The following is a 12,319-nucleotide window of genomic DNA, read 5'->3' as shown; positions in this document are numbered from 1 at the left end:
GCATGGCCCTTGACTCTGAAGAACTCTCATTTTTGTCTTGGAGGGTTGTATGTTATATTCAAGTATGAAATTACTGAGAAAAAGCTAATTATAGTTGATGCCATTCCCAAAATAATTTTCATAAAACCAGGTTATATCCTTTATACCATTCAAAGAACATGCACTTAAGGTGGTCATGGAACTTGGAAAAGAAAGTGAGAATGTGGTTAATATTGTGTGAGGGCATCTCCCACTGTCCTTTCTGCATTCAGAGGATTCCTCAATTCTTATTTTCTGCCTTAAAGGCTAGACTGATCTCGACTTTAGCTATAGTTCCTGCACTCTGCAATTTCTAGTGATATGAGGATTTTCTCCATGATTTATGACAAGCCAATTTTAGTATCTTAATGGTGTTCGACCTACCTTAAAAGTACTACTTTTAAGCAAGTACTTGTTACTCTGAGGTCCAGAGTAAATAAGTAATTAACGGCAGATCAGAGAGAACGTGGAAGGCTATGTGGATTTTGCTCTGCCTTTAGGTGGGACCATGGCTAAGAAACAAACAACAAGTTACCAGGGGAATTAGAGATTTTCATTGTAAAGCTTCCAGGCTAGGTAGGATTGAATGATTACTTATCCTCTTTGCATCTTTATTATCTCATGAATTTTCAGGTCTACTGTGACGTGGAGCCCAAACGCCAAGCATTAGCCCAAGCAAACTTGGAGTTGGCCGCAGCTACTGAGAAACTAGAGGCTATCAGGAAAAGGCTTGTGGTAAGTGCAAACTATAACCTGAGAAGTTCCCAAGAGGTGGTCCCTGCCTCCACCTTAGGATCACACCTGCAGACAGGGCAATATCTGAGCCCTACCAAACAGAGGAATTCAATCTGTCATGAATGTATTTATTTATATACTCATTGAGGAGGTATTTCTTATCTGCCGTATGCTAGACTCTGAACTGGAAAAGTGCAAACGTTCGTGGCCTGCACTTAAGAAACGTTCACAGTCTGATAGTAGAATGAGGAGGGCAGCACGTGGTGATTACAGGCAAGGCTTCTGGGGCCAGACCGCCTGGCTTATATCCTGGCTCCACTATTCACTGTTTCACCCCGCATAAGTTAATTAACCTCTCTGAGCCTGTTTCCTCATCTGTGAAATAGCTATCATAATAGCATCCACTTCTTAGGTAGGATTATGAGGACTAAATAAGAGTAATTCATATTAAGAATTTAGTATGGTACTTGGTACATTGTAAGTGCTTAAAGAATATTAGCTGCAAATATTACCATCATGACTATTTTTACAAATATGTAAACCAATCACTCTAGCCCAGTGTTATAAGCATATTTGTGACTATATACAGAATGCAACAGGAGCTCCAAAAAAGTACTGAGCCTAGAGAAATTAGAGGAAGTTTCTTAGTGAAGGTGTGGTTGGCATGGGCTTTGAACATTGCTTAGCAGTCACCGGAATGACCAGGATGGGAAAGGTATTCCTGGCAGAGAACAAGGAGAGCAGGGAAGAAGCAGTTGGGACACTTGAAGAGTCCAATAGGCCAGAGCCCTGCAGTGGATGTTTTGGAGAAGGTCAGGAATATCAGGGAGCAGTGAAAGGTACGCTTGCAAAGGTGGGCAAAGGCATTCTTTGCGTTTCATACTACAGAATTCAAATTTTATCTAACTAGTGACATTGAGCCTTTGAAAGATTTTAATAGGTTAATGACATCAAACTAGCTTTTTGGCAACTGAATGGACACTGGAGGAAGGGAAGGGTCTAGAAGCAGACAATTTAGAAGGCTTCACAGTGGGTCCTGTTAGGGCCTCAGCTCAGGCAAGATGTAGTCAAGGCTGGCTGACAGCACACGGAGAGAGGGGAGGGACACAGGTCCTGGAAAGGCAGATGGAGCAGTGCACACGGAGTGAAGAGGTGGCGTTACAATGGCTACCCAGATGCAGTCCGCCTTCTTTGAGTGATAACAGCCTGATTTTTTGGGGGGAATAATCTCTCCTTATGGGACACACTCAGGTGGGCCTTTTAGCTGGAGTGCTCATCCCTATTCTAGCTAAGGGCTGATATATGATGCCAGCTTTGCCAATTTGATCCCCTTCATGTCTAGAATTTGAGCCATGAGCAAAAGGAATAAAAGAGTGCAAGCAGAGCTCGTGCATTCCAGAGATAGTGTCCCAGTGCAAATTTTAAGCAGCTCCTGCCCCCAAGACCATCTGGAGCTCCTGGGTGCCTGGATGTGGTCCTCTGCCTTTCTTTCCCTCCTGGGACTTCCCTCACCCGCTTCCAGTAAATTCCCTTCAGCTTAAATTAGCTAGAGGTGGTTTCTGTCATTCCTACTTGTGAACTCTGATGTATTAAGATACTGTTTGGTGTGCAGCTCACAGCAGACACTTCATAAATCTGAGTTCCTACCCTCTTTTTGTGGAAAGCCCACATGTGTGTGTGTTCAGCAGTTAGGACTGGAATTTGAGAGAAAAGACTGGCTTAAGAACGCGGATTTGGGAGTGGCTGGCATGGAGATTACACATGTAGAGATTGTCCGGCAGGAGTGTGAAGAGTGCGGCGTGGTGAGGGCTGGGGGTAGACCTCAGGGAGGATGTTCCTGTCAGAGTAAATCCTGCCACTGGTCCCTGAGCAGGTCTAGAATCTGGTGCCCAGAGTGTGGGTCTATTACAGAACAGAGTGTGAACTAGGCCTGCTTATGGCTGGACCACCACTTGGCAATTTGGCAGAAAAAAAAAAAAAATAAGGTGGGGGGAGGCATTTTCTAATATCATCTCCAAGGTTTCAGGGCAAGTTATCGAAAGTAGAAAAATGAGATCAACTTTCCAGAGAAGAGTCCAAGGCACTGACTCCTTGAATATACCAGAAAGGGATTAAATTGTGCTCTCATTTTATTATTCAGTAATTAGAAGGCATCCTTTATGATGTTATTTTTATAAGATGGTTAATAATCCCCAAAGCTTTCTCCTTACAGCATGGGTAATTTCAGCACCTCTCACAAAAATGCACCCCCCTTTATCTTTCGAGGCTGCTGTTCCTAACAGATCTTCCTGCTCACCATTCCCTTCCTGGGTGACCCGCCCACCCCTCCTCTCTGTCCAGTCTACCACAGCACCAGGTGTACTCTTCAATAAATACCTGGTGACCAGTATAAGACAGGTGAACGACAACTGCTGATTTAGACAAGTTTAGGATAAACATAATAATTTTATAAAAATTGTCTTCATTTAGTGGTTAAAACTCCTGCTGTCAACTTGACTAAAACTTTTAGGAAAATGTCATCTGTTGCTTAACAGCTTTGTGTAAATATCAGAAGCCATTTAATGTCCATGCTAAAGACAATGGATTACCTCTGGGTTTCTATCCCCAATTGCCAAAAGGAAAAAAAAATGTGATTCGCCAGGGTGGATCTAAAGAGCCCAGTAATTAATACCCCTCTTCATTGCCTGAGGTGTGAACCAAGTGAGGAAAGAGTCAGTTGGTGAAGAACCAAAAGATCTCCCTTATCATTAACAAAGCTGGTATTGGAGGATGAGGCTTGGGTCTGAGCAGAGGGGGACAGCGCAGCCAGTGTGTTTGAGTCTTCAGGGCACCTCCTTCACCCCAGTCACTCCCTGCACTCTGCCCAGTGGAGAAAGAAGGCAAGAAGACCGCGTGGTGAACTGTTAGTCTAGGGTGGAACAATGCATTCATCACTGTATCCCTCTTCCCCTTCTTCCCTAAAATATGTATGGTACAGGGGCAAAGGTCAAAGGAAGTCAAAGGAAGGAAAAAGGTTTGTTTCATTTACTTTAAGATAACAGATGTTTTAAGATGATTGTAATATTTCTGTTTTAACTAAAAATGACTCAGAAATTAATTTCAACTCTTCATTCAGGATCTGGATCGAAATCTGAGCAGACTCACAGCTTCCTTTGAAAAAGCGATAGCTGAGAAAGTCCGGTGTCAAGAAGAGGTGAATCAAACTAGCAAAACCATTGAATTAGCTAACAAACTTGTCAAGGAACTTGAGGCAAGTTAAACCTTTTTTTCTAAAATTCTAGCTAAAATATTCAGATCACTTTTTTTGGATTTTATTAGTTACCATCAATAATAACTAAATAAACATGGAATTAACAAATTAGAATATTTACTGATAATTCATGCTATGGATCTAACTTACCAAAAGGAAGAAATGACCAATTATGTGTTTTTTAGTATAGCTATAAACTCACTGTGACATCAGCCTCATCTTAAACTAAAACAGAGAAAAGACATACACTTTGCCAGAATTTAGTTTTGTGTCCATTTTAAGAAAATGGAGAACCACAGCTCTGGGTGGGCTGTCTACTTATTTTTTCTCCCTCCCTTCTTCCCTTCCTTCTTTTATTATCACTTTGTGAAATTCTTTAAAAGCAAAAATAAAGCTTGTTCTTCTTAAGATATATTATAAAACTTAGAACAGCTGCTAGATAACTGCCATTGAACTGTTGTCTGGTCTTTTTAATACACACTTGCCATTGAATTCTACCAGCAGACCATTCCTTTCAAGCTAAACGTGATTGATTTATGTTTTTGTTGTTATATCTTTTTATAGGCAAGTGACATGCTAATGTTAATAGTTATTCCATTAGATAAGGGGTTCTTATAATTCTTATTAACTTTCCCTTGCTTGAACTTGACTAGAAGAACATATTGACATCAGTATTCACTGATTTTATTTGCTCTACCATGTGGCATTAAACAGTTTTGAGCAAATCTCTGCACCTCTTCAGCTTTGTTTTCTTGCCTCTAAAATGGGGGTGTGGATAATACCTACCTTAGAAGATTGTGATAATGCTCAAAAGACATAATGTGTGTTCAAGTGTTTCCTAACAAAAGTCAAAGAGATAAATAAATAACCCAGTTTAAAAATGGGCAAAGGGTTTGAACAGACATTCTCCATAGAAGATATACAAATGGCCAATAAGCACATGATAAGATACTCAACATCATTAGTCATTAGGGAAATGCAAATCAAAACCACAATGAGACACCACTTCACACCCTCCAGGATGACTATAATAAAAAATAGGGACAATGACAGTATTGGCAAGGATGTGCAGAAATTGGAATCTTCACACATTGCTGGTTGGAATGTAAAAATGGTTCCAGCTCTTTGGAAACCCGTTTGGCAGTTCCTCAAAATGTTAAACATGATGTTACCACGTGACCCAACAATTCCACTCATGGGTCTATACTCAAAAGAAATTAAATGTCCACACAGAAGCGTGTATACAAATGTTCATAGCAACATTATTCATAATAGGCAAAAGTAGAAACAACCCAAATGCCCATCAATTGATGCATGGATAAATAAAATGTAGTAGATCCATACAATGCAATAGTATTCAGCTGTAAAAAGGAATGAAGTGCTGATGTGTGCTACAACACGGATGACTCTTGAAAATATCATGCTAAACAAATGAAGCCAGACACAAAAGGCCACATACTATGTAATTCCAAGTATATGAAATGTCCAGAATAGGCAAATATATAGAGATACAAAGTATTTTAGTGATTGCCAAGGGTGGGGTTTGGGGAGTGATTACTAATGGGTAATTTCTCTTTGTGGTAAGGAAAATGTTCTAAAATTAGATAGTAGGGATGATTGTGCAAGTCTGTGATTATACTAAAAACCACTCAATTGTATACTTTAAAGGGTGAATTTTATGATATGTGAATTACATCTCAAGAAAGCTGTTCTTTTTTAAGTATAAAGTATATAACTGCACTATTAGAAAGTATATAACTGAAAAAGTAATAAGGTATACAACTAAAAAGTGTATAACTTCATTAGAAATGCATTCAGCTGGTAAGTATATAACTGCACTAAAAATAGGTACCTGTGCTATTAGAAGTGCATTTAGCCAGAGGTGATATTAACAGACAACTTGATTTACAATGGTTTAAACAAATGGGAGTTTATTTTTCCCATGTTACAAAGAATGCTAGAGCTAGACCATTATCAGTGTAGACTTAGGTGACTAGAGACCCCCAGTCTCTTTGTCCCCCCACTTTGCATATGTAGTAGGTGGACATTCACCTACATGTCCCGAGATGGCCACTGTACCTCCAGATTTAGGCAACAGTGTATCAGCTGAGTTTTTCTCCTTTTATAAGAAAAGCTGAAGTTTTCCTAGAAACTTCTCTGGCAGACTCTCACTTCAGTTTCTTTAGCCAGAACTAGACTGTTCCTAACTGCAAAAAAGGCCAGAAGAGTGGGAAACACGGTTATCTGATTGGCTTAGCCAGCCGCAGCCCACCTCATGGGGCTGGACACATTACCGCCCTATGCAGAATTGGGGTTCTCCTAGCAAGAAAGGAGGGGAAAAATGTATGTTGGGATGGGTGGGCTAAGCAATAACCTCATTTCTTATAGATTTTTAAAAATCTAACTTAAATTTGCCACAAAGTTCAACCCACCATTTCTCTGAAATTCATAGTTTATTATGCATAAACTCATAATTCATCCTGAAAAATCCACTCCCTCCATTCCATCTCAGGAACTGCGATTCTCTTCTTTCAGTTTTTCTGACCAAAAGCTTTTGAATCACCCTTGACTTTTTGCTCTCTTGCTCACATCCCATAGGCAATCGATCAGCATGTACCATTGGCTCTGCCTTTAAAGCTCATTCCGCATCCCAACACTTGACATTCCTTTCTCCTCGCCACATGGATCCGTGCCCCAGCCTCCACCGCTACCCCCTGAAGTCCATTGCCCTCACTGCAGCTGGGGGATGTTTTGAAAACTTAAGTCCATTCACGTCACCACCTTGCTCAGAACTCTCCAACAGCTAATTGTCTCGCTCACAGTGCAGTCCAAAGGCTTCGCCTGACCCCAAGGCCCAACGTGATCTGTCTGCTGGACACCTTCTGTCCTCACCTCTGCCACCTCCCCCCTGGCCCTGTCTTCACTGGCCTTCTTGAGCCACTTCAGGCTGCCAGTCGCTCCCCTACCTTGTGGCCTTTGGATTCTTCCTCTGCCACACTCTCCCCTTCCCAGATAATCACATCACTGGCTTCTCACCTCATCAGGGCTCTGCTAAAAGTTGTCCTAATCATTTGGGTTTCTCTGACCTCCCTACATAAAAGAGCCCTCACCCTGCCCCCTGCACACACACACACACACACACACACACACACACATACACACACTGCTCTATAGCTCTCTTCCCACTCTGCTTTATTTTTTCATAGCATTCATCACCACCTGACACAGATATATATATAGTACATACATACATATGCACGAACCCTTTTTTTTTTAACCTTTTTTCCCCCAACTAGAATATGAGCCCCTCAAGAATAGGAACTTCATCTGTTTTGTGCACTACTTGGTCCCAAGCATATAGAATAGTCCCCAGCATGCCATAGGCATCAGTAGATATTTGTTGAATGAATGAATGGGTGAATTAGGGAAGCCTCCTGTGTTTAAAAAAAAAAAAATCTAGGGCCGGCGTGGTGGCTCACGCCTGTAATCCTAGCACTCTGGGAGGCTAGGGTTGGATCGCTCGAGATCAGGAGTTCGAGACCAGCCTGAGCAAGAGCAAGACCCCATGTCTACTAAAAATAGAAAGAAATTATCTGGCCAACTAAAAATATATATAGAAAAAAAAAATTAGCCGGGCATGGTGGCACATGCCTATAGTCCCAGCTACTCGGGAGGCTGAGGCAGTAGGATTGCTTAAGCCCAGGAGTTTGAGGTTGCTGTAAGCTAGACTGACGCCACGGCACTCACTCTAGTCCAGGCAACAGAGCAAGACTCTGTCTCAAAAAAAAAAAAAAAAAAAAAAATCTAGGGCTCTTTGAAGACTCATTCTTCTTAGGTCAGTTGAGAAATTTCACTACTGCTAGTATTTACAACTACTTCCATTTAAAGTGGTAAGATTTAAACAGTTGGAAGTGTTCACCATTTTCGAGGTACCCAAGAAAAAGTGTCTTATAATTAGACTGTTTTCCTGGAATAGTTATAGAATGTCTGAAAGTTTTATCAAGGGAAAAGCAGGCCCTACCATGTGTCTCTAACAAACACCAATATTTCCAAAGGCTTTACTTACTCAAGATGGTTTAGGTGAGGACAGGAAAAAAAGATTGTGTAATGTTAACTAGGAAAAATATATATTTTTTTAAAGGATTAATTGAAGATGTCAGATCTTTTCCTTTGAGGATAAATTCTTTCTGACTAGAACAGGAGACAGTTAACTTCTGAAAAACATCAAGACTGATGATTTTGTCTATATAGCATTGACCTGGAAGCTCAACCATTCAGACTAATAAATCAGGCAATTTATATTTAATCATTAACTAACTCCTGAGCTGAACAGCTGTTCAAAATTAGAAATGGGTCACCCCGGCCAGGATGACATTACAGGCAATCTATAATGCATTAGAATAAAATTATAGTGATTTTTAACTGTCTAGAAATTTATTACAGGACATGTTCCAACTTTTAAACCCTTGTTAGCCAGTGTCAGTAATGATTTATGTTACATGGGTGGTATGGTAAAATTATTGACGATTTCAATAGCCAGTAAGTCTATGTTTAGTAAATCTTCAAATTTCAAAGCTGTTTTGGAGAATGAGGTGGGTGCACTTTATTGTTTATCATTTATAAACCAAAAACAACAAAGATGGAGGGTAGGCAAATGAGAGATTTCTCTTGAAAATTAATGGATATGTTGTCTGTGGCTGAGGAAGGGGAGTAATAAATTATATAAAGAGGGTTAGAGAACTGAAGTTCCTTAGCATTTAATTACATAGATAACTTGGGGTGATCTTTATCAAGAAAAGCAAGAAAACAATCTTAAAACAGCTTTGATAACCATTTTCACATGCTAATTTTATGACCTCAGTGTTGTGGGCATTAAGATGGCTTGAAGGAATCTGGCATTCCAATCTGTTCTGACACATGTCATTTTTGTTTTCTGTAGTGTTTCTTCTTTCATGAGGAAAATGCAATTCCACAGAATGCTCCTTTGGTTGTACTTTCACATTGTGGGGGTTTTCTTTTCCAGGTCCCATTAATTTGCATGTTCTTAGAATGTTGTGTTAATATTTAGCATACATTAAAACAAAGTAAATTAGTGAACTATCCTGCAATTCAGACAATCCATACATATTTATTGCAGTTTTATTCAAATCCAATATTAAGGGCTCCCCACACTTAACCTGTAAATCAGATTTTAAATGGCCATCCAAGTGCATATAAGGACTTCGGAGGCATTCTTTGAGAGTATTGTCTTCAAGGCTAGTGAAGTCCTGATTGCCATCTTTTTACTTATGTCATAGTTTCCTCCACCAATTTCGTGATTATATTAGAAAAATCAACTAAGTTGAGTAACTACCGGCACTATGCTTTAATTAATGGACTCCAGGATAGATGGATTTATGTTTTAATTAATTAAGATGAGTGGTGTTTGTCATTTTTCCTTTGTCTATAATCAGCCCATTACCAACCTGTTAAAAACAAATAAATAAACCAAAAGTTTGCCTCGGGCAGCGTAAGGAAAAGCGGGAAGAATGGAGAATGGCCAGGCTGACATTACGTATCCTCACGTCCCTCATTCTTTGCCACAGTTCTTGGCCCTCTGCTCCAGAGGGACAGGGGAGAGATCGTCAGCCTTTCGAGAAGGACCTCAGTCATAATTAAAGGTTAGCATATCCAGTGAGAAGGAGATGTTAAAGAACTGATGTCACATTGTAGTAAACTCCACTGAAGTCTGAGAGCTCCTTCATGATGATGGGTTTCAAACACATGAAAGATTATACCAGTCACGCCAACTAGTAACATTCTGTTCCTTCTAGAGACCATGCAGAAGGACACAGGCTTACACTGTGCTATACCGTAATCGCCTTTGTTGAGTTGATGCTCACCCTGCAATTACATCTGAGTGATTTTATCTTGCAGTCAGAGAAGATTCGCTGGGGTCAGTCTATTAAGTCCTTTGAAGCTCAAGAGAAGACCCTCTGTGGAGACGTCCTCCTTACCGCAGCGTTTGTGTCTTATGTCGGACCCTTCACGAGGCCGTATCGCCAGGACCTGGTGAACTGCAAGTGGGTTTCCTTTCTTCAACAGAAGGTAAGTGCAGTGTCTTGCCTTGTCAACACCTGGAACCGTCCTATTGAAATTTCAGTGGTAAAAACCGTGTATATTCTAGGTACTTTTGTACCTCCGTAACAATAACTAACTGGAAATTCTGCTCTGAAGGAGATGGTTCTTGTGTGTTGCAGTCTTTCTTATTTTAATGATGGTTTCAAACGGGGAGGTAACAATTAACCATGTAAATGATAGAGTTGTGGTTGGAAAAATGCTTTAAACAAAACCGATAACCAAAATCAAATTTGGATCATTGTGTTATAGAAGAGCATGAAACTTTGTTTTCTTAATATTATGGCTTATTGGTTAAAGATGTTTTAAGACCACCTTCAGATTAAACATGTAGCATTTTGAATATAAGTATAAAAATAGTTTATCGTAAATTTGAAAATTCAAACCCTTATGCAAAGTGAAACAATAGATTTGGAAGATGTGAAATCATTTAGTGTAAGACCCTCTTTGTACAAATGAGAAAACTGAGGCAGGAAGTTTAAGTGACTCGACTCCACTCACATAGGATATGAAATCAGACCTCCTCACATCCAGGCCTCTGTTGGCGATGAGACACTGTCATCACAGTTGACTGGAACAGACTCTCAGTTTACACAACCAGTCCTTCTGGTGAATATTTAAAGACACCCTAAATATTTCTGTATGTTAATGTCCTATATTGATGATAATAAATGCCTCAATTGTTACAGTGGTTGTTTTTATGACCTAAATACATGTCAATGGAATTTTTGCAAGTTAAATAAAATTAAATGTTTTAAGGAAAGCTCATTTTTAAAGGCATCCCATCATTAATCATTTTCAAAAGAAAATCCTTTTGTAGCTAAGTTATTTGATATATTTGTAGTGTCAGCCTTGGTTTTATATTAAACATTTCTTAAAGGAATTGTATTACTCTCTGAAAGTTCTAATATTTTATTTATTCATTTGTAATGGTTAATATCTGTCCCCTAACCTGGCTAGAATGTAAAATCCAGCAAAAATTTTATGTTTTGTTCACCGCTCTATCCTAGAATGGAGTCTGGAACATTGCAAATGTGTAGTACTTCTTTTTATGGAAATATAATTTACATACCATATAATTCACCCATTGAAAGTATGCAATTCAATGATTTTTGGTATATTCACAAAGTTGTGCAGCCATCACCACAGTCAATTCTAGAATATTTTTATCACCTCTAAAATAAATCTCATATACATTAGATATCTTACCCCCCCCACCCCCCACCCTCCCCAGGCCTAGGCAACCACTAATCTATTACACAAAGCTGTAGATTTGCCTATTCTGGACACGTTACGTGAATGAACTCATACAATGTGTATGAATTACATTATGACTAACATTTTGTTTAGCCTGTTTTCAAAGTCCATCCATGTTGTTGCCTGCATCAGTATTTTATTCCTTTTTATGCCTGAATGGTATTCCCTTATGTGGATATACTGCATTTTATTTATACATCCAGTTGAAGTGCATTTGAGTTGTTACCGCATCTTTGGTTATCATAAATAGTGCTACTATGAACATTCAACTATGCATGTACAAGGTGTTTTTGTGTGAACCTAGGTTTCGTTTCTCTTGGGTTTATATTTAGAGTGGAATTTGCTGGGTCATATGGGATCTCTATGTTTAATCTTTGAGGAACTGCCAGAGTGTCAAGACATACTTCTAAAATAAATGAATATATGCTAAAATATACATTGCATATCAGTGGGAGAAGTAATGGATTACTCAATCAATGGTGAGAGAATAACTGATTAACCATTTGAGGAAAGTACAATTAGGGCTCTTCTTCATAGCTTCATAGCAAATAAAAGAGTTTCAGGTGATTTAAGTATTAGAATGTTAGATGAATTAAAATGTAGATGTACTGACATGTCATTATAATGTGCGGGTTATAATACCACCCCCTACTGATTCTGTAATGTTCATCTCTATTACGGAATTAGTAAGGGGGCCTTGTTATAACGTCCATATTTTACACTAAGAAAAAGAGTTTGAACTTTATCCAAAGCAGGAAGAATCATCAAAGGTTTTTAAGCATGCCTGTAACGTGGTCTGAATCACACATTTGAAAGCTCCCTCTGGCCACAGAGGAAACTGACTTGGAGAGGGAAGAGGCTATTGCTATTAAGGTGATCTGTTAAGATAACAATCCAGAAGACAATGAACTAGACAAAGCAATGACAATAGACATGGCAAGC

The 12,319-nt window shown here is 39.3% G+C and overlaps 1 protein-coding gene across 1 annotated transcript in view; it reads left to right on the top strand.

The window, feature by feature from the left end:
- The window catches only part of DNAH11 (dynein axonemal heavy chain 11), a 305,641-nt gene that overhangs the window by 213,579 nt on the left and 79,743 nt on the right, over positions 1 to 12,319 (top strand). The window contains exons 61-63 of the mRNA XM_069462413.1: positions 652 to 753; positions 3,869 to 4,007; positions 9,924 to 10,090. Of these exons, the coding sequence (XP_069318514.1) occupies positions 652 to 753; positions 3,869 to 4,007; positions 9,924 to 10,090 (408 nt within the window). The remainder of the gene's footprint in view (positions 1 to 651; positions 754 to 3,868; positions 4,008 to 9,923; positions 10,091 to 12,319) is intronic.

Source organism: Eulemur rufifrons, chromosome 29, assembly GCF_041146395.1.
Source record: "Eulemur rufifrons isolate Redbay chromosome 29, OSU_ERuf_1, whole genome shotgun sequence".
Classification (NCBI taxonomy): domain Eukaryota; kingdom Metazoa; phylum Chordata; class Mammalia; order Primates; family Lemuridae; genus Eulemur; species Eulemur rufifrons.
The sequence above is the reverse complement of the archived record's forward strand: the minus strand, read 5'-3'. Positions and strand labels throughout refer to the sequence as shown.